Source organism: Leptodactylus fuscus, chromosome 2, assembly GCF_031893055.1.
Source record: "Leptodactylus fuscus isolate aLepFus1 chromosome 2, aLepFus1.hap2, whole genome shotgun sequence".
Lineage (NCBI taxonomy): Eukaryota > Metazoa > Chordata > Amphibia > Anura > Leptodactylidae > Leptodactylus > Leptodactylus fuscus.
In genome coordinates, this window is record NC_134266.1 from 102,199,256 (window position 1) to 102,223,010 (window position 23,755).

General features: G+C 43.0%; 1 protein-coding gene across 1 annotated transcript in view; it reads left to right on the forward strand.

The window, feature by feature from the left end:
• Positions 1-7,547: 7,547 nt before the first annotated feature.
• The window catches only part of NAV1 (neuron navigator 1), a 173,581-nt gene continuing 157,373 nt past the window's right edge, over positions 7,548-23,755 (forward strand). The window contains exons 1-2 of the mRNA XM_075264238.1: positions 7,548-7,743; positions 8,167-8,694. Coding sequence (XP_075120339.1) covers positions 8,181-8,694 — 514 coding nt within the window. The 5' untranslated portion in view covers positions 7,548-7,743; positions 8,167-8,180. The remainder of the gene's footprint in view (positions 7,744-8,166; positions 8,695-23,755) is intronic.

Sequence of the window (23,755 nt, forward strand, 5' to 3'; positions counted from 1 at the left end):
TGATGAAGCAGTGCTGAATGTGTGTGCTTAGCACACACATTCAGCTCTACTTCATCGGGCTAATAGAATGCATTGGCCAGCGCTGATTGGCCGAATTCCGTACTCTGGCCAATCAGTGCTGGCCAATGCATTCTATTAGCTTGATGAAGCAGAGTGTGCACAAGGGTTCAAGCGCACCCTCGGCTCTGATGTAGCAGAGCCGAGGCTGCACAAGGGTTCAAGCGCACCCTCGGCTCTGATGTAGGAGAGCCGAGGGTGCACTTGAACCCTTGTGCAGCCTCGGCTCTGCTACATCAGAGCCGAGGGTGCGCTTGAACCCTTGTGCACACTCTGCTTCATCAAGCTAATAGAATGCATTGGCCAGCGCTGATTGGCCAATGTATTCTATTAGCCTGATGAAGTAGAGCTGAATGTGTGTGCTAAGCACACACATTCAGCTCTACTTCATCGGGCTAATAGAATGCATTGGCCAGCGCTGATTGGCCGAATTCCGTACTCTGGCCAATCAGTGCTGGCCAATGCATTCTATTAGCTTGATGAAGCAGAGTGTGCACAAGGGTTCAAGCGCACCCTCGGCTCTGATGTAGCAGAGCCGAGGCTGCACAAGGGTTCAAGCGCACCCTCGGCTCTGATGTAGGAGAGCCGAGGGTGCACTTGAACCCTTGTGCAGCCTCGGCTCTGCTACATCAGAGCCGAGGGTGCGCTTGAACCCTTGTGCACACTCTGCTTCATCAAGCTAATAGAATGCATTGGCCAGCGCTGATTGGCCAATGTATTCTATTAGCCTGATGAAGTAGAGCTGAATGTGTGTGCTAAGCACACACATTCAGCTCTACTTCATCGGGCTAATAGAATGCATTGGCCAGCGCTGATTGGCCAGAGTACGGAACTCGACCAATCAGCGCTGGCTCTGCTGGAGGAGGCGGAGTCTAAGATCGCTCCACACCAGTCTCCATTCAGGTCCGACCTTAGACTCCGCCTCCTCCAGCAGAGCCAGCGCTGATTGGCCGAATTCCGTACTCTGGCCAATCAGCACTGGCTAATGCATTGTATTGGCGTGATGAAGCAGTGCTGAATGTGTGTGCTTAGCACACACATTCAGCTCTACTTCATCGGGCTAATAGAATGCATTGGCCAATCAGCGCTGGCCAATGCATTCTATTAGCGTGAACTGAGTTTGCACAGGGGTTCTAGTGCACCCTCGGCTCTGCTACATCAGATTGCTACATCTGATGTAGCAGTGCCGAGTGTGCATCAGATGTGTAGTTGAGCAAAACTGACTCAGCACTGCTAAGTCTCTGCATTCGCATAGGAATGCATTGGCCAGCCTTCGGCCAATCAGCGCTGGCTCTGCCGGAGGAGGCGGAGTCTAAGGTCGGACCTGAATGGAGACTGGTGTGGAGCGATCTTAGACTCCGCCTCCTCCAGCAGAGCCAGCGCTGATTGGTCGAGTTCCGTACTCTGGCCAATCAGCGCTGGCCAATGCATTCTATTAGCCCGATGAAGTAGAGCTGAATGTGTGTGCTTAGCACACACATTCAGCTCTACTTCATCAGGCTAATAGAATACATTGGCCAATCAGCGCTGGCCAATGCATTCTATTAGCTTGATGAAGCAGAGTGTGCACAAGGGTTCAAGCGCACCCTCGGCTCTGATGTAGCAGAGCTGAGGGTGCACAAGGGTTCAAGTGCACCCTCGGCTCTCCTACATCAGAGCCGAGGGTGCGCTTGAACCCTTGTGCAGCCTCGGCTCTGCTACATCAGAGCCGAGGGTGCGCTTGAACCCTTGTGCACACTCTGCTTCATCAAGCTAATAGAATGCATTGGCCAGCACTGATTGGCCAGAGTACGGAATTCGGCCAATCAGCGCTGGCCAATGCATCCCTATGGGAAAAAGTTTATCTCACAAAAATCACAATTACACACCCGATAGAGCCCCAAAAAGTTATTTTTAATAACATTCCCCCCTAAATAAAGGTTATCCCTAGCTATCCCTGCCTGTACAGCTATCCCTGTCTCATAGTCACAAAGTTCACATTCTCATATGACCCGGATTTGAAATCCACTATTCGTCTAAAATGGAGGTCACCTGATTTCGGCAGCCAATGACTTTTTCCAATTTTTTTCAATGCCCCCAGTGTCGTAGTTCCTGTCCCACCTCCCCTGCGCTGTTATTGGTGCAAAAAAGGCGCCAGGGAAGGTGGGAGGGGAATCGAATTTTGGCGCACTTTACCACGTGGTGTTCGATTCGATTCGAACATGGCGAACACCCTGATATCCGATCGAACATGTGTTCGATAGAACACTGTTCGCTCATCTCTAGTACTGTTTTGAGGTACATGTGAATTTTTGATCACTTTTTATAGCATTTTTTTTTTTTTTTAAATGTAGATTGTGAGCCCCACATAGAGCTCACAATGTACATTTTTTCCCCTATGAGTATGTCTTTGGAATATGGGATGGAAATCCATGCAAACACGGGGAGAACATACAAACTCCTTGCAGATGGTTTTTTGCCCTTGGCGGGATTTGAACACCAGGACTCCAGGGCTGCAGTGCTTACCACTGAGCCACCATGTGGCCCCTATATCTTATAGCATTTTTTAAGGCGAGATGGCGAAAAATGATTATTCATCGATCCCTATTACTGCATTATCTGGTATGTTACCTAGCTTTCCCAGAATCCTGAAAGGGAAATCCTATGGTATGATAGTGGTAATGTCAGAAGTAGATTTATGTAGAGAAATACAGTATTCAGTATTCCTTATTACAGTTCCACATAATATGTTACCCAGCTTTTCTATAAATCTGAAAGGCAAAGCTGACAAGCTTTGGATCAATGAGATTTATTGTATGTTATGTGACTTCATCTATTATTCAGCAATCACTATTACAGCATTGCCTGGTATGCTACCCAGCTTTTTCAGGATTCTGAAAAACAAATTGGCATAGTATCCCATACTACTTAGTACATATAGTATCAAGACAATAGTGAGGTCTGGTATAATAACTATCCTTTAGGCTGTTTTCACACAGTCAGTGGTTGGTGATTTTCATTAGTGATAGTCTGCCAAAATTAGGAGTAGGTTAAAAACACAGAACAGGTACAAATATTTCTATTATACCTGATCTCTGTGTAGTCTCCACTCGTAATTTTGGCTTATAATTACTGAACATAATCACTGACACACTCCTGTGTGAAAGTAGCCTTAGGCCTGGTTCACATTTGCGTTCAGTATTCCGTTCAGGGAGTCCGCATGGGGACCCCCTAAATGGAATACCAAGCGCATTGGCAAGCGGTGAGCTTATGAAATCACACGGACCCCTGAGTCTATAATGGGGTCCATGTGTTTTCCACACAATGTCCGCACAGAACATGCGGACAGAGAAGTACTTCATGAAATACTTTCCTGTCTGCATGACCCGATTAGAGTCCATGTGTCCGTGTGCTTTCACTGCTCACCGCTTGTCAATGCATTCAGTATTCCGTTCAGGGTGTTCCCATGCGGACTTCCCGAACGGAATACTGAACGCAGATTTGAACCAGGCCTTAGTTGTTACTCAGTTATACAAAGCTCCTGAAAAGTAAACATGTATAATATCACTAACATACAGGAACGAGACTAATTACTAAAGAATAAATACATATATTTTCCATTCAGTAGTTGGGTAACTTTCCCTGTAGAGTTGTATTGTTGTTAATGTGTATACGCTTCTGCTATTATTATTATTATTGTTTATTTATATAGCACCATTAATTCCATGGTGCTTTACGTTTGAGAGTTTACATACAGTACACAAATGCACAAACAGATATGATATTAACAATGACTGACTGGCACAGTGGGGTAGAGGGCCCTGCCCGCGAGAGCTTACAAACTATGGGTGCATGCACACTGAGTAACGCCGGGCGTGTATGAGAGCAGTACACGCCGTTATTACAGCAGACTGCCGAACACTTCCCATTCACTTCAATGGGAGCGCTCCCATTGAAGTGAATGGGAAGTGTTCGGCAGCCCTGCTGTAACGCCGGCGTGTACGGCTCTCATACACGCCCGGCGTTACGTAGTGTGCATGCACCCTATGGGGAAGAGGGATAGAGACAGAAGGTGAGGGGAGAGACTGTTCAGATGGTGGTGTGACAGTAGTGTTATTGGAGGTTCTAGGCCTTCCTAAATAGGTGAGTCTTCAGGGCCTTCTTGAAGCCTGTGATTGTGGGGTCAGTCTTATGTGTCTTGGTAAGGAGTTCCAGAGTATGGGGGATGCACGAGAGAAATTTTGGAGACGCTTGTGTGAGGAGCGGATGAGAGTAGCATTGCTAGCATTGTTGCTACTGGTTCTACTGTTTGTATCTATTTCATACTGTCAGTTACTTGGGGGTATTCATTCCAGCAAAATTGCCACACTCCCTGCATAGATTAGAAGGAAGCAGTCTACACCTTGCCCGCTGCTCCTGAACTTCTTGGCTCATGTGCACTAGAATTAAAGGGGTATTCCCAACTCGCCTCTTCAACAACTTGCAGGCTGTATGCTCTGTTCACTTCCTGGTTTTCTCTATAAGTTGGTGGGCGGGGTTTCATTGCTATCTTACAGACAAAGCCAGCTCTGCTAGCTCTCTTCATAGCTGTACATGTTTGCAGTCAGTAATGAGGGATAGTTGTAAATAAATTAGCACAGTATCACTGGAAGATATAAAATATGAAGCTGATGTAGCAGAGCTGGATTTGTTAGGTGATGAGAATCCAAACATAAATGCTACAGGACCAGCTTGCAATATACTCACTTTTAGGTCTGTGTTTACACACAAAGGTAACAAACTCCCTATCTCAGCCCTTATCAGCAAAATTCAATTAACCGACTGATAACTGGAAGAGCCGGAGATAAACAGCTCAGAAATACAAGCTGGCTCCGAGCACTCAGCTCCCCCTCCCCTCCTGAGAGCAGGGAGCTAAGCCTACAACACTTGTCCTGGGCGGAGAAATAAGATCATACCCAGGTCAGTGGTTATGGAATCATAGTGTAAACAATGAAGTGAATAATCTCAGATAGCGGCCAAACAAAGCAGTTTTGCTTAAGCAATGTATTTAGAAAAAGTCTTAAATCCACATAAGCTAGCAGTATAGATAGGATCCTTGAGATGGGACAACCCCTTTAAAGTGGGAGAGGGAGGGACAGAAGTATAGCTGCTGCCATATGTAATATATTGCATTTCCAACTTATTTTTCATACTCAGTAATTATGATATGAGAGAAAAGTAGAGGTAGAGAGAGATGGTGTCAGGTGTCATACAGGGAATTATTTATTCTTTTCTATTTGTTTCTATTTGATTCTGGGTTTAGTTGTCCTTTGACCCTTCATTAGAATCATTATATTACTTACATTAATGGCTCCTGTTACTTCCTCAATGTGTATAATCTCGTCCTTCTTATTGTTGTAATTTCAATGTTGAGGAGAGTATATATTACCTGTTTGTTACCTGCGAACCTCGCCGAGTGCGCTTATCTCAGGAACACAACTGGTCAAGTCTGTGAGGTATAGTAGTGAGTTCAGGGGCAGCGCAGGTTGTTTTTTCTTAATCTGGCAAACCTGGGCAAATGCAGGTTTAGGGCGCTGGGGAGGGGTTTACAACTTGGGTTCTTCAATGAGTGCTTCCATCAATACAGATGGAAGCGCTCATCTTGCATTACCACAGACAAATGTATACTTCACCTTCCACCCATTTCCTGCTCCAGTTTTGTCAGGCTTCCCAGTGCAGGAAAGGGTTGGAGTTGGAGAAGCTATGAGCGACAAATAAAGTTAAATCTGTATGGGGGCATAAGGGAACTAATTTTACTTTATGGGGATTAAAAAGGTAATTATATGGGGGTTACAGCAGGCTCTACCTGCTCAGGAGGCTGAGGGCCTTTTGAGTCCGGGGGCCACTTCATAGGGCCTTTTTAAACTCTTTGGTTGCTCCAGACATTTTCTTCGGTGTAGCCTGCTGGGGGGAGCAGTATTCCAGCCAGGGATAGAAATAGACTTGACGGGCTGATTAGAAGGGCCAGCTCTGTCCTGAGTAGCCCTCTGGACCCAGTATAGGTGGTGGGTGACACAAAAATACGGGCGCAAAATTACGGGCCGTATACGATCGTAACTCCCATTGAAATCAATGGGAACGTTTTGAGCGCGGAAACTGCTGACACGCGTATACGTGCCAGATTGCGTGCCACTTTACTCCGTGTGAATTCCCCCTTAGGGTGATGCAGTCGGGTCACTGACTATACTACCCAGCGTTATCACGGTCTCATGCATGAGATGGGAGTTATTCTCCAGCAAGAAGAACATTATACTGTGGTGGTGTAACCACTTATGCCCTCATACTGTATGTGTGGCGGAGCATCATTATAACTACAATTTTCAACCATGGTTTTCAATCTTTGCAATGCAAAGGTAAAAGTTACAGAAAACCTACAGCATTCCAGCTGGTCACCGCGGCAAAAGCTACTCAGTTCCGGGTGTTTTTTTTTTTTGCTTCGGCGCCCTTTAGAGGAAAGCTCTGCTGTCGCCCACACACTTGGAGCCAACCCTGCATAATTACCTCACAAGGAAATACCACTTTGAAACAACATTGAAACTAGGAAACTAGAAACAAACCAGTGTAGTCTCATGCTGCAGTCATAAACTGGCAAGATGCTGAGGCCAGATGGAAGAGAGTATGGCAGCAGAATCAGACTAAATAGTTTCTTTGTGGTTTGGTGCCAGGAAGAAGCCATCAGCATGATAGATACACGTGAAATGTTTCTTCATTTTTCACTGCACAGGCATTGGTGAGAAGGAGAAGAAGGTGCATCCAGGCTTTAAGGGGTTAAGCCTAGTCTTCCTACTCTGCAGAGAATGCCCGGCCTTTCAGACTCAGCTGGGAGAACCATGCTATCAGTCTACTGTAGTTATTAAACAGAATCTTCAACCTAGAACATGTAGAAAAAAAGAGCGGGTTATTCACAGCGTAAGCCAGAACTTTTTTTTAACATATTAAGCTTAAAACGTGCAGTTGTATTGGAAAATGCGTCGGAAATACGTAAAATCTCTGCAGCTGTCCTCCATGCGCAAGAATTTGGGCGAGACTGCTATACCTGCTTCGTCCTCTGGGGGGCTACATTCGAATAGCGTAAACAATGAGGTGTTGGATCCTCCATGAGCTGCGAGGACAGAGCAGGGTTGGCGACACGATTGTCATCACAAATCTGACCCTTGAGAGTACGGCCGTATGTAACAGACAGAGCCACAGCGAAAAATACCAAAAAAGGTGAAGGTGTGAGGAGGACCACTTGGAATAGGACTGGAATTAAGAGAATGCCAACCCAACCCTTGTTTTATCATGTGACTGACTCCAGGAATCATTTATCGCGTGATACAGTGTGTGTGAACTTGGATGTACAAAGCTATGTTATCTAATATACAAAGAGCCAATGTCCCGCACAATGCTGCATCAGTTCTAATAACCCCTCCTGCTTTCTATCGCTCTACTCCTTCCGTCCAGCTTACATAGCCTCTGCCAGTACTTCTCCCTCAGATCAAACCCTCTCCTTTGCAGTCACTCCTCCTCTTTCTTCGTCTATCTCTTTCTCTCCCTCCTCCTTTCTGACGCTTCCTCTCTCCCCCTTTACTTCCCTCCTCCTTTTCGCTCAGCATCCTTGGGGACGTAGAGGAAAGAGAAAGCGGAGGGAGTGCCCTCAGCTCCGGCACCGTTAGGACCAAAGAGGGGGTATGCTGTCCTTCCAATTGCGGTCGGAACAGACTGGGCGTCAGTCGTAGCGGAGGCGCCCGTGCTTGGGCCGTGCATTCCTTTCATAACCTCCATCAGTGTTTCTCGCTGTCGTCACCCATCCTGTCGGTCTAGCGTCTGCTGTAGATTTGCTTGTTATCTATTTTTTTCCTTTCCACCTACTGTATCTTTCTGCTATTAATACTACAGCCCTCTCCACCATTTTCTGTTCATTTTCCCGTACAGGCTTTCTCCATCTTGCCTATGTCCTTTTTTCATTGCAGCTTCATTTCTCATTTAGCTTAGGCCATTGGTGTGCCAGCCTGTCATTTGCTCTCTCTCTCTCTCTCTCTGGGTGTACAATCCTAAAGACATATATGCCACCCTTTTAATTTTTTTCCTTCTTGCATTCCCTTTCTTCAGGAAAGGGAGGTGGAATGATGCAGAGGAAAGTGAAGCCACCCTCAGGGGTGGGTCCAGGCCGCTCTGCAGAGCTGCGTGTTTTTCGTGGCCCCTCAAGTACAGCCCATGAGTCTCGTCTACCTGGAGCACCTCTTAGACGCCAGCGGTCTCTTACCAATCTTTCTGTGTTGACGGATGCTGAGAAGAAATTACGTTTATGTGGCCCAGACTGGTGTGATGACCTATCTGCAGTGACGCCTCCAAGGAACCATACTGTGGGCCCAGCATCTCCAGCCATGTCTAGGGCGCTATCTCGCTCAGAACACTCCCTTCTTCAACCCAGGACACCTAGCCGCATTCCTCGTGGTCCATATGCAGAGGTCAAACCACTCAGCAAAACATCAGACACAACCACCACTGGTGGCACTTCAGCAGAAGATTCTGCCAAAGAACCTTCTGATGACAAGAAGACATTTCTCAAAGTTGATCCAGAATTAGTGGTGACTGTTCTTGGTGATTTGGAGCAGCTTCTCTTCAGTCAGATGTTGGGTAAGAGCAAAATATAATGATTAGTCTGTAAATATTCTATAACATAAGTCTGTAGGTGGACTCCAAATTGGGCGTCATGACAGATTTAATAGATATTAATAAGACTTTCCAATTGTACAATTCTTTGGTTATTATTAATACTATATTTATAAATGAATCTGTTGATCGCTGGGCATTAGCAGTAGGAAGTGTTTTCCTAAACACAGACACTGCCCAATTAGTGTTGACTGTGTAGAATCACACCCCTTTGACAAGTCCATATCATAACACTCTGTTGTTAATTAATACATTTATGAAGACTGTTTCATGCAGCTATGGCCAGGAAACTTGGTCCCTGTATTAGCTGAATTTATTGGCTCAAACACCGCTTAGCTCAACTGAACTGATATTTGGAGTTTGGTTAGAGCTTATTCAAATGACAATTACATTGCTGTTTTAAAACCCATGGATGTTTATGGGTATAAAACAGCTTATCTTGTGTATAAAACAGCTTATGTTGTTATGTTATGATGTTTATGGGTATAAAAACAGTTTTCAAAAAAACGTACATGTCCATTTTGACAGACCCAGAAATAGACAAGTGAATAGACCTATAGGCGTTTATGTTGTTGTGTTGCTGTTGTGTGAATAAGCCCTTCAATGAACTAGATGACCATTTTTTCAAAGACTTTAGGTCATGGTAGTGAGTTTAAGACCTGAAGGCTAAGGTTGCCTTCACACGACATAACGCTCCGCTCATTTTGTGTAAAAATACACGTGTAAAATGTAGTTAGCCATTGAGTTCAATGCTTTCTTTTTTTTTTTTTTAACGCGCGTATTTTTGCAGCACCCTAAAGCCCCAAGGGATGTCCCGCAGCAATAAACGCATCACAGGTCTTCCTGCAGCGGTTTAAACAGAAAGTTTGTGGAGTTTTCCTCCATGGGGTTGCTGTTATAAATATATCTATGTATATGTGTATATATATATATATATATATATATATATAGATCTCTATCTCTAAAACCGCTGGTGTTTTGGTAGATCTAATTGACATGCTGCAATTTCCAAAACCGCACCGATTTTTACCGCACAGTGTGAAAAAAATTATACTCACTTTTCTCTAATGCTCTGGTGCCTCCCTTCATGGTACAGTCCTCTTGGTCCAGTGTTGACGTATGGCAGAAGTATGAGCCCTGCTGAGGCCAGTCAGAGGCTTCAGCAGAAGTGATCTGTGACGTCACAGTTCGTGAACAGTTTCACTTTGATAAGATGCAGGACCAGCTAGACCGGACTGCGTTGGGAGGTCTCTGGAGTATCAGGGAGTAAGATTATGATTTTTTTTTTTTTCACCTCCCCAATTAGCATTTTGCCTATTTAAGTTGAGCTGCGTTATGGGGTGTATATCCGTCTGATACTTGCTCCAAGTAGAATCAGGCTAGTAAAACTGGCCTAATACTATAATGTATGTGGGTTGAAAATGGGCAACCCATTGGTTGCAAAATGACCATGAAGAAAGCTCATTTTTCATGGATGTTTTCAATGATGTTCATATGTAGCCTTAGATACGTCTGACTCATTTGAATGTAATGCTTTTTCCCCCTTGAAAATGTAGTTTGAAATATTGGTTCAGCTTCTTCACTCCAAACTACTGTGCCCCACACTGCTTTAATACGCCGAGCTTCCCCCATCCCTTTTTTGGGTCCAAGGAGTTATACTAAAGTCTTACCTGGTAGTGTGCAATGAAGCAGTTTGGAGCAGTGGAGACGCCGTTGGTGCAGATACTGAAATAAATGAATATCTTTACAACAGAGGCAAAGAGTATTGCATTCAGATGAACCAGACCTATCTAACTGTTGTTGGTTTAATATGATTCACCCTGGTGACTGACTTCCTTTAAAGAGGACTTTTCATGTCCTCAGGCCCATGCGGTTTTATATACTGCTAGAAAGCTGACCGTGCACACTCTCGGCTTTTCTGTCATGTGCCCCGGGACTGGAGATATTGGTGGCTTTACTGATGTCTGAAAACTGTCAGAAGGGTGTTCCTGACAGTTTAGCTGGGCTATGAGGAACGCCTTTCCCCCCCAAGAGTACTCGTTCATAGTCCTGTACTGTCATACGATGATATCGCCAGGCCTGGGGCACATAACAGGAAAGCTGAATTCAGCACACTGTTGGCATTCTAGTGGTATATATAACCGCATGTGCCTGAGGACATGAAAGGTCCTCTTTAAGGGAAAGCAGATGTTGGACCCCCACAGATCTCTTTATAATGATCTATCCTAGGGATAGGCCAACGATTTAAGTGAACTGGGCAACCCCTTTAAATGTTAGGGTCCATACACATGGATTTTTTTGGTGAGGATTTTGGCGAGCAGAAAATCCGCTTCAGGAATTAAGAAATAGTTTTTCCTCCAGCACTGTGTATGGACCTTGATAAAACCGCTAGTGGTTTTTCCACGTGGTTTTTGCCAATTCCACGTGGTTTTTCCGCCTTCCATTGACTGCGTTGGTTTTTGCAGGCAGAATCCGCCTGTTCAGATGGCCTCAGTGCCTTGGCATGCAGTTGCGGCATTCTGCTCCGGATTAGGCCCAAATGAATAGGCCTAGTCAGGAGGGAGGTGTCGTGAGGCGGACGTCCGCAGCTGAATCAGCCGCGGAGTCTGCCTGAAGAAGGGGCATGTTGCTTCTTTTTTCCACGAGCAGGAACAAATCACGCAGAAAAAAGGAAATAACCGGCTTCCATTGATTTCAGTGCAAGGCGTTTTTTTGTTCAGATTTTTGACGTGGATTCCACGTCAAAATCCTGACTAAAAAACCCTGTGTGAACTCAGTAATAGAACTCTATGGGGAGGCATTTTTTTCATGTGGATTTTGACACGGATTCAGCGCCAAAATCCTCGCCAAAAAAATCTTTGTGAATGGACCCTTAGGGCCCTTTCACACAGGGTAAATGGCGCTGCTTATGGCGCCGAATTTACTGCGCGTAAAAAAAAGCATTCCATTGATTTTACTGGGTGCTGCTTGCTTTTTTTCTACATGCGGAATTTACCGTGTGGTAAATTTTGCTGCGCAGTAAATTTCGTGAATAGAAAAAAGTGAGCAGCACCCATTGAAATCAATGGGATGTTTTTTTTTTACGCGAGGTAAATTTGGCGCCATAAACAGCAACAATTTTTCCTCGTGTGAAAGGGTCCTTAGTGGTGTACACATCATCTGTGGTTTGTTACGCTGGGTTCACACCAGCGTTCGGGTCTCGGCTTTCAGTTTCTGCAGAAGACAGAAACCTGTCATGCCGAGTCCGACCGTGAGTTCCGATGAGCGTTTTATGCTCTCCGCGGCGGAACCGTTTTTTTAAAAAACCGGACATAGAATCCTGCATGTCCGACTCTGTGTTTGGTTTTAAAAAACGGTTTCTCCGCAGAGAGCATAAAACGTTCACCGGCGCTCACGGACGGGCAATTTTCAAACCCATTCAAATGAATGGGTTTGAAAACTGACTGCAGGTTTCAGTCTCCTGCCTAGTTTCGGGCAGGAAACGGAAACCTGAAAGCGGAGACCCCGGGCGCAGATGTGAACAAGCCCTTAGTGGTGTAAACATTTCATGATTGCATGTGTGTGTTTTTTGTTTTTAAGCCAATGTTTTGCAGTACCTTTATGTTGGTTTGCATTGCAATGTTGCTTTCTGAGATTTGACTCTTATGTAAGATTTATGTTGAGTTATAAAAATGTAGTTCACTGAACCTACTAAACCACTTTTTCCTACATTTTAAAGAGGACCTTTTACTACTATCAATTCAAGTTTTTAGCATCTGTTAATAGCCGCCACTCCACTGATTCCAATGCATTTGGAATTTTTTTTTCTTTAGTTCCCACCTTTCCAAGAAACAAGTGTAGTTAGCTTTGATACCTGATGAACTATTTTAAGCAAGGGGGTTTGATTCAGAGCTTCAATGAGAGCCAGCCAGTGTCAAAGCTCACACGCCTTGCCTACTCCTGCCTGACTCTGCCTCCTGACAGTACTAAGTAGCATGTGAGACACTAAAACTAACAGCATCAGTTGATCGGGAACAGTGGGGGCTAGAGAATAAAATTCAAGCTGTGCCAGAATCAGTTTAGCATCACCTAATAATTGATATAAAGAGCTAGACAATGGAGGTTGTGAAAGGTCCTCTTTAAAGGGATCCTATCATTTAAACACTTTTTTTTCTAGTTGACACGTCGGAATAGCCTTAAGAAAGGCTATTCGTCTCCTACCTTTATCAGTTGCCTCTGGCCTGCTGTTTGGTAGAAATACCGGTTTTTACTAGTATGCAAAAGAGTTCTCTCACAGCACTGTGGGCGGGTCCCAGTGCTCAAACAGCACTGGGGGCGTCCTCAATGCTGACAGAGAAGTCTCTCCAGCGACGCCTCCATCTTCAACAGCAACCGCCTCTTCTGCCGTCTTCTTCCGGCTGGGGTCACACTCCAGCGCCTGTGCAGTCGACTCTGCCATTGGGACGTAGGCAAGAGCTGAGTGCACAGGCTGGCCGGCGGCCATTTTTTTGGAGGCCGCTATGCGAGCATGCGCAGTACGCTCCTGTAGTTCTATGGAGAACAGGAGCGTACTGTGCATGCGCGCGTAAGCGGCCTCCAAAAAAATTGCCGGACGCTGCACTTGGCTTTGCCTGGGTCCCGATGCCAGAGCCAACTGCGCAGGCGCACAAGTCTGACCGCAGCCAGAAAAAGAAGATGAAGAGGTGGTTGTTGCAGATGATGGAGGCGTCGCTGAAGAGAGTTCTCTCGCAGCATTGGGGACACCCCCAGTGCTGTTTGAGTGCTGAGGCCCGCCCCCAGTGCTGCGAGAGAACTCATTTGCATACCGGTAAAAAACTGTATTTCTACCGAACGGCGGGCCGGGGGAGACTGATAAAAGTAGGAGATGAATAGCCTTTCTTAAGGCTATTGCGACATGTCCACATCCATTTACTTCTATAGAGCGCTATTATTAGAGTCCATGTGGATTAGAGTCGCTGTGGATGAAAGTGGTCATGATTTCTTAATCTTATCCTTTATTTAAAGGGATTCTACCAATAAAATCTGATTAGAAAAAAAATCTAGAAAAAAAAGGATTTAAATGATAGGATCCCTTTAAGTCTAAGACCCCTGTAATGGACCGTAGCAAAAAGTGATGCTGAAAAAACTGTATCTCAATGCATTGTGGTTTTTCCCGCAACATTTTTTTGCAGAAAACCTCTGTGGACTTTGTGCACATAATAGGGAAACCGCCGGTTTCATGTCCGCTTGCGTGTATTGACATTCATGTCCGCTTGCATGTATTTTCCCGCAATGTGTTTTGCAGGAACTGTAAAATGCTGTGTTTACGCAACATGGGGCTCTAAAGGTGAATTAATAGAAAAGAATATTATAGGACTTTTTAATTCATCAATTGAAGAACCTTGGGGGTCTTCCACAGTGAGATCCTGGGTTCAAGCGGTTGCAGGGGGCCAGTCAACAGCATCCTGGCTGCCTTTTCCATAGGGAGCAAATGTCAATGTACTTCAATACTGAGGTATTGCAATATATTGTACAGGGAATCAAGAGTCCACTTGGGAAAGAAAAAAAATTAAAGACAGTAAATACTGAAAAGTTAAATAAAAACGAAAAACGCTGCACAATTTAAAAAAAAAAAAAAAAAGTGTCAGTGCACACAGAGTTTTTTGGCACTGATTTTGATGCGGAATCTGCCTCAAAATCAGCCTCCCAATAGAACTCTGTTGGGAGGCTTTTTTTGGAGCCTAATTTTTGAGGCGGATTCAGCGTCAAAATCAGTGCCAAAAAACTCTGTGTGCACTGACCCTAATTATGTAGAAATTAATGTGTTTTGATCATCTTGCTTCTGCCAGAAATTGCATCAAAAAGTGATAAAAAAAAAATGTTACCGGTAAATTCCAAAGAATGGCACTAGTCAAAAATACAACTTACTCTGCAAAGAAACTGCCCTCAACAAAATGGTAAAAAACTTATGGATGTCAAAATACAGTGTCCCCAGGCAAATCGTTTACTTTTGAAAAGTGACGATTTATTTAGTAGAATTTAAAACTAATATCCATTACAAAGTGAACACCATTAAAAATAAAATGTATCAAAACAATAGAATTTTGAAAGTTAAAAGATGGAAGATATGAAAAAAATATGACAAAAAAATTGACAAACCTTCATGCTTAAACTACCCTGTGTCTCTAGAGTTAATTGATGACCTATTCTGAAAAAACCCTTTAGGTTGGGGCCGCATGTGGCATAGACACCGCAATTTGCCTGCAGCGGAGAAATCACGTCGTTTTACAGTCAGGGCAAAGTGAATGGGATCCTAGTTAATTCCATGCCCATTTTGCAGTAAAAACTGCAGTGCGGACACGCCGTGATTTCCAAAACTGGTGCGGTTTTGTAAATCGCAGCATGCCAATTATATCTACAGAAACGTCGGCGGTTTCCCCATAGATATAATTGTAACAGAAAGTCTGCAGAGGCAAACTCTGCAAACTTTCTGTGTAAAGTGCTGTGGGAAGACCAACGATCCGTTGGCACAGTGGTTTTTCCCATAGCGCTTTTTTGTTGCGGGATGCCCCGTAGGGCCTTAGCCTTATGGCTGAAGCCCCATGTTGTGGAACCACAACTTTTTTGTGGCAGATTTGGTTGCAGTTTTTGGAGCCAAAGACAGGAGTGGATTGAACAAAGGTACAACTATAAGAGCTTCCTATAGATTTACCATTCCCTTTATAGCCATTCTTGCCTTCAGCTCAAAAAACCGTGACCACCTCTGCAATAAAAAAAATAAATAAATAAATAAAAGCTGCTGTTCTGCAACGTGGGGCCTCAGCCTAAGGCTGGGGACCCACGGGATGGAAATGCCGCGATTTGCCCGCAGCGGAAAAGCTGCGGGAAAAATCATGGCGTTTTTACAGTATGACCAAAGTGGATGGGATTCTAGCGAATCCTTAGCCCACTTTGCAGTAAAAACCGCCGTGCAGACATGCCGTGATTTTCAAAACCGGCACAGTCAAATAATACCTACAGAAATGCCAGCGGTATCCCCATAGGTATAATTGTAACAGAAAGTCCGCAGAGGAAAACTCTGTGAACTTTCTTTTTAAAGCACCGCGGGAAGAACCACAGTGCGTAGCCGCCGCGGTTTTTGCCGCAACTCTTTATTGTTGCGCAGAGACATAAACATATACATATAAGGGGACCAATGCTACCTGTCAAAGAACATACGTGGTAATTGAAAAAATATAAATATGTAACAAAAATGTAATCCAGCAATAGAGTATGGTGATAAATAGTGACAGATTTCATATGGGAGTTAATGTAGTTAGCTCTGCATAAGGACAAGTGTAAAAAATACTGTGGGTGCTGGAAAACAGTGAAGTAAATGAAATCAGATCATAAAGGATAGTACATACCATGATACGAAAGCACCCCGACGCGCGTTTCGCCGTAAAGGCTTCGTCAGGGGACCCCTGGCGAAGCCTTTAAAGGGATTCTACCACTAAAACACTTTTTTTTCTAGTTACCACGTCGGAATAGCCTTTAAAAAGGCTATTCGTCTCTTACCTGTGGAAGTGCTCTCCGCCGCGCCGTTCGTTCAAAATACCGGTTTGTACCGGTATGCTAATGAGTTCTCTCGCAGCGATGGGGGTGTCCCCATCGCAGGAGCAGCGATGGGGGCGTCCCCATTGCAGCTCGAAAACTCACCGCAGCGCCGCCTCTCCGGTCTTCGGTGTCCTCCCCTTGCCTCTTCAGCGTCTGTCGGACGCCTGTGCAGTATGCTCTCTGTTCGGCGAAGATTGCCGAACGTACTGCGCATGCGCAAAAGTTCGGTGCCCGCACTATGGCTGGGATCGCAATTTCGCGCATGCACAGTACGTTCGGCAATCTTCGTCGAACAGAGCGTACTGCGCAGGCGTCCGACAGTACGCTGAAGAAGCAAGGGGAGGACCCCGAAGACCAGAGAGGCGGCGCTGCGGTGAGTTTTCGAGCTGCAATGGGGACGCCCCCATCGCTGCGAGAGAACTCATTAGCATACCGGTACAAACTGGTATTTTGAACGAACGGCGCGGCGGAGAGCACTTACACAGGTAAGAGACGAATAGCCTTTTTAAAGGCTATTCCGACGTGGTAACTAGAAAAAAAAGTGTTTTAGTGGTAGAATCCCTTTAAGGCGAAATGTGTGTCGGGGCGCATTCTTATCGTGGTATGTACTATCCTTTATGATCTGATTTCATTTACTTCACTGTTTTCCAGCATCCACAGTATTTTTTACACTTGTCCTTATGCAGAGCTAACTACATTAACTCCCATATGAAAGCTGTCACTATGACTTCACTACATATAAACACTCACTTAAGTTGATCTCTCTGCTAAAGGCTATCATTTATCACCATACTCCATTGCTGGATTACATTTTTGTTACATATTTATATTTTTTCAATTACCTGTCAATTGTTCTTTGACAGGTAGCATTGGTCCCCTTATATGTATATGTTTATGTCTCTGTGCAACAATAAAGAGTTGCGGCAAAAACTGCAGCGGCTACGCACTGTGGTCCCCTTATATGTATATGTTTATGTCTCTGCACTGTGTTGCATCAATGTTTTTTAATTTTCAAATAAATCATTTTTTTTTACATATGATGATTCCATTGTCCATGTTCTATATTAATTTTTTTGGATTATCATCTAAAACTTTTTTGCCTTTAGTTGTGTTTTCTTATTTTTCCTTCTTTATTGTTGCGGTATGTCCCGTGGGGCCCTAGCATCCACACATTACATAAAATAATCAGCAGTGTAAATGCTGCAATTTAAAAAAAACACTTGCATTTTTGTGAATGGTAGCATATTAGTTATACCTACGCAAACGCTGGATTTTTCTACTCTGCAGAATTTCTGTGAAAAATGCTGTAGGATAAAACCTTACACATTTTTTGGCTGTGGCTCACTCCGTGTGGCCTTAGCCTTAAATGTATTGTTATTTCTACACCAAACATAGGGTCTGTTCACAAAGTAATATATTTCTTCATATTTCCAAAGTAAGTGATGAGTCATCCTGCAATTCAGTATTTTGGTCACAGAGTGTAAGGAGCTGTCTAAACAATATTTTTTTTTAAAACAGGCTCCACATTTTACAGTAACATTTAAAAATAAGTCATACTCATGTTATGATCCCTCAACCATCCTGTTCCAATGCTTCTGAGGTACCTCACTAGTCTATGCTTTCCTGTTTCATTTGACACATGAAATTTGAATGGATGAGCCGCGCACTCCGCTCCGGATTAGGCCCAAATGAATGGGCCTAGTCTGGAGGAGGGAGTGTCTTCAGGCCAAATCGCGAGGCAAAAGAGCCTGAAGAATGAGCATCTCGCTTGAGTGGCTCCCATTGATTTCAATGGAGGCTGTCTTTTTGGTCAGGATTTTGAGGTGGATACGTCCTCAAAATCCTGACCAAAATACTCCGTGTGAACTTTTCCTAAGGTCACTGATGTAGCCAGTGATTGGCTAAGTGGGCAGATGGGACCAGGAAACGAGAAGAGATTGGAAGGAGCCATGGGGATTGTGAGAAATGGAGTGTAATTGTTGAGTTAAGCATGGCTTTTTAATATTTTTACAGCATTTTATTTTTGGGACATTGTCATATTGTCCACTAGTTGATTACAAAAAAAAAAGTTAGAAACCCCCGAAAACATAGGGTTCCTATGTCAAGTTTTTTGAGAAAAATTATGTTTTTGCAGCAAATGAGCAGTCAGTCACTGCTATTTTCACACTGTGTGTTACATCTATGTTTATCGTATATGGCAGGAAAGCTCCAAGGGCATATGTTAAGCCCTTCCCGACATGCGCCGTAATAGTACGGCGCATGTCGGGTCTGTAACTATGGCGACCGCCCGGGAGCCGGGCGGCCGCCATAGCCGCCGGGTGTCTACTGCTTTAAGCAGTAGACACCCGGCTCTAATGCCTCCGATCGGTCCCCGGACCGATTGGAGGCATTAACCCCTCCGGCGCCGCGGTCAAAGGCGCCGGAGGCGCCATTTTCCCGGCGGCGCATGGGCGCCGCCATTTTGCCCAGGATCGCCGGCTCGTGGAGCATGCTCCAGGGCTGACGTCCCGTTGCCATGACAGCCAGGAGCCTGTATTAGGCTCCCAGGCTTGTCTGCAAATCCTCTCTTTTGCAGGCTGGTCTATGCAGCCTGCAAAAGAAAGGATGATTTTTTGCAATGCATTAGCATTGTAATGCATTGCATTAGTGATCAGGCCCCCTGGGGTTCAACACCCCTAGGGGGTCTAATAAATGCAAAATTTTTTTTTAAAAAAAAGTAAAAAAAAATATAAAAAAATATAAAAAGTATTAAAAGTTCAAATCACCCCCCTTTCCCTAGAACACATATAAAAGTAGTTAAAAACTGTGAACCATATACATGTTAGATATCCCCGCGTCCGAAATCGCCCGCTCTACAAATCTATAGAAATATTTTTCCTGTTCTGTAAACGCCGTAGCAGGAAAAATAGTCAAAAGTGCCAAACTGCCGTTTTTTCACTGTTTTGATTCTGATAAAAATTTGAATAAAAAGTGATCAAAGCAATAACATTTCCCGAAAATGGTAAAACTAAAAAGTACACCCGGCCCCGCAAAAAAAGACGCCCTATGCATCCCCGTACACTTATGTATAAAAAAGTTACGGCCGTCGGAATATGGCGACTTTTAGAGAAACATTTTTTTAACACAGTTTTGGAATTTTTTTTAGGGGTCAAAATGTAAATAAAACCATATAAATTTGGTATCCCAGGAGCCGTACCGAAACACCGAATATAGGGGACATGTCATTTTGGCTGCACAGTGAACGCCGTAAAACCAAAGCCCGTAAGAAAGTCGCAGAAATGCATTTTTTCTTCAAATCCACCCCATTCTGAATTTTTTTCCTGCTTCCCAGTACATTATATAGAATAATTAATGGTAGCATCATGAAGAAAAATTTGTCCCGCAAAAATTAAGACCTCATATGGCTCTGGGAGTGGAGAAATAAAAAAGTTATGGGGTTTAGAAGGAGGGGAGTCAAAAACGAAAATCAAAAAATGCCATCGGCGGGAAGGGGGTAAAAGAACTTGTAGACCCCATTAATGTAGTAGAAGTTTTAAAAGCCTCTTTTCGAGTAGTATTCATCGGCGTTTCTGCTTTTCTTTTGTTTAGTAATACAGTGTCGTAATGGCATTACAGCATATTATACTTTTTTTTTTTTTTTTTTTACATATTACTGGAAAAACTGATGTATTTTATCACATAATGGGGTCTTCATACTTGCGCTGTTGTCTGCCTGCCGTGATTCCGCCGAAATTGCAGCAAAAACAGCTTGGGGATGGCTCGCATTTGGCCAGTTGGCTATTCATTTGAACAGGTTTTTAAAGCAAACCGCCGATGTCCGAATGCAGTCTCTCCACCGTGAAATCACTTTTTTTGCACATTATAGCTCATACCAATGAAAGAAAGGCCAGATTTACCTGAAGTTAGGTGAAGCAATGGTTCACTGCAAGATTCAGAAAATCCCAAGAGATATATGGTGGAGGCATATTTGCAAAATACTGATGAAGTATCCTTGCGCATATCTTGAATCTACTTATAAGATTTGACGTGAAAAACAGATTTAGGAATCAGTAAAATTAAATTTCGGAGTTAGCTTTTAGATTTTCCAAAGAAATGGCAATGCCTGGAATGAACTGTAAGTCTGTCCAAAATAAAGCGCTAAAACAAAATATGCTGCTCTATCCTTCTCATATGACTTAGTCATTTGACTTTGTAGTTAGAAGTCTTCTAATTGATTGTCTCTAGTTTGACTTTATGGTATGTGAATTTCGAGATTATCATACATGTTAACCCTTTTCCATCGCATGCATTTTTTAAAATTTACACTTTTTAGGCCTCGTTCACATGGGGCAAGAAGGGGCGGATATTGGCGCGGAATCTGCGATACAGTGAAATATATATATATATATATATATATATATATATATATATATATATATATATATATGTGTGTGTGTGTGTGATCAAATTAACCCCTTCATGCCACAGACCATTTTCGTTGTTGCATCCACATTTTTCCCTCCCCCCATTCCAAGAGCCATAACACTTTCATTTTTCAGTTCACAGAGTCACATGATGGCTTCTTGTTTGCAAAACAAATTGTACTTTGTAATTGTGCCATTCAATATCCTGTGCAATGTACTGGGAAGCTGGAAAAAAATTCTGAATGAGATGGAATTAGTATTCACGGTATTCACTGTGTGGTAAAAATGACATGTTACCTGTTTTCTGCGGGTCAGTGCAATCACGGCGATACCAAATTTATAAAGTTTTTGTTATGTTTAATACCTTTTAAAAAAACAATGAAAAACTTTGCAAAAAAGAAAAAAAAAATATTTCCCATTCCATACCTTCTAACTTTATGTGTATGCAGCTGGGTAAGGCATCTTTTTGTGTGAGACAAGCTGGTGTTTTTATTGATACTATTTTGGAGAAGTTCAGATGGTTTGATTTCTATTTATTCCATTTTTTATAAAAAGGTAAAAAGTTGGAAAAACAGCGATTTGGATTTTTTTCCCTGCTGCTTATGGCATAAATATTTTAATAGTTCAGGCATTTTAGAGCGCCTGGATCCCTAAACTGTATATTTTTACTTATGTGTTTTTTATTTTTATATGTGAGTTAGGGAAAGGGGGTGATTTAAACTTTTGTGGTTTTTTTTGTGTCTTTTTTTGTAATTTAAAAAACTTTTTTTTCCCCCTGTTTTTACTTTTTTGATCAGACCTTCTAAGGACCTTAGAAGACCTTGATCCCTAGGGGTGTGATTGCTCACACTACACCCTGCAATACCAATGTATTGCAGTATATATTTAAATCCCATTACTTCTATTACAAACTGCCTCTCGCAGAGTGTAATGACAAGCTTGGGAGCCACTTCCCTCCGTTGACATTCTGGAGGGTGGTGACCGGGAAAAAATGGCTGTGCCTACGGCGCAGGCACGCTTTAGATGCTGCAGTAGTGTATTCTGCAGTCGGCAACTGTCTTGTATGGCTAGAGCGCAACTCCTGAGCTCTCTCAATACACTCCTTCACACGCAATCACGTCATATGTATGTGATTTTGCGTGGAGGGGGTTAATGTATTTTAGGCACTTTGCTTTTCCCAATAAATAACAATAAAAAGTGATCAAAGTGATTGGTACTAAACATTGGTACCAATAAAAAGTACAATTTGCCCCATGAATAAAGAGCCCTGACATATCTTTGACACCAGTACAGTAAAAAAGTTATAGCTTTCAGAATACAGTGACCCAAGGAAAATTGTTCATTTTCAAAAGGTGATGTTTTATTTGTAAAAGTGGTGAAATGTAATAAAAACCAATATAAAAATTGTATCACTGTAATCGTAATGACCTGCCGGACAAAGCTGCAATGTAATTTTTAATGCAGTGAATGAACGCTGTAAAAACAAAATCAGTTACTGTCCGTTTTTTGGCCGTTATGATAGTTGTCTGTTTTTTTGTGTTTTTTTTTTTGGAGGGGGTTTAAAACAGACACTTTCATAACGGACTCCCAACGGTAATGTGAACCCTAGACCTAAGGGATTTAGCCACTGTGAGCTGGCTAAATACTACTACAGTTCAGGACCTGACCACTAGGGGGCCAAAGAGGTCCTGACCAGGAATGGGAAATAGATCATACTGAGGCGGCTAATACTATAAGTGATAAGGACCAGGTCCTTATGGAGTATAGTATTTAGTCACAACCCTATTGTAATCGATGGTGTCCGGTGGCATTTTATTGATTAGTCCATTTGAATTTGGCGCTCAATTCAAATTGGACAAATCATAGCGGCCCTCAGCGGCTATTAGTTGCAGGAGTTTCACTTTCATTTTGTTGAAGTCACACCCACACAGGCCGGCTGAGCTCACACTACAAAATCTCATTTTAATGGGACGGGTAAGATAAATTTCATTTTTACAGCACATTTGTCCTATAACCATCTCTCTGAGTTGCCTGGGGCACTTTGATTTTTTTCAGCTTAAGGGTGGCCAACCCCTTTAATAGTTTTGGGAGTGCTTTTCTCTCATGACACAAAGTGGGCACAACATATTGGGCACTGAAATGGCATGTTTCTTTAAAAATTTTCATTTTCATTTTTCACATTCATTCTTGGACTCAAAAAAAAAAAAAAAAAAATTACGGCCATATATGGGGTATTCCCGTTTTCAGGAGCATTTGTTTAACAGATTGTGGGGTGCTTTTTTTGGGGATGAATTGACATTTTAGGAACTTTATATTTACTCATCCCAAAGTTAATTAAATCTGTGAAACTTGTGTGGGGTCAAGATACCCTTAATAAATTCTGTGCGGAGTATAGTTTCCACAATGGGGGTCACTTTTGGAGGGTTTCCTTTGTATTGGTACTCTAGGGGCTCTGCAAATGAGACTTGGCACAAGAAAACTATTGCAGTAAAATCTCCTTTTCAAACAACCAATGACGCTCCTTCCCTTTCATGTGCTGCTATGTGCCCAAACATGAGTTTACACCCACATGTGAGGTAATTTTGTGCTTGGGAGAAATTGCACAACAATCTGTGAGATGCATTTTCTCCTTTAATTCTCTGTGGATGTGTTAATTTTAGAGCTAAATGACTGTATTATTGAAAAGAAATTAAAATCCCCTTCAGACTTGAAGTTGTCCCTAAAAATTAGTTTGGGAAATTTTCTAGTAAATATGGTAAATCGCTTTTACACTTGTAAGCCTTATAATGTTCAACATAAATTAAAGGGTAATTAAAAGATGATGTCAATATAAAACAGGGATATGGTAGATAATAATATTTATTTATGTATTTGGGTGACTGTCTGAAAAGCAAGCATTTCATTTTTCAAATTTTCATCAAATTTCCTATTTGTTTTATAAATAAATACAAAAATATTAATCAGTATTTACCATAAACATGTAATACTGTACAATGTGTCATGAAAAAACTGTCTAAAAATCTCCTGTGTAATTTAAAGCATCTCAA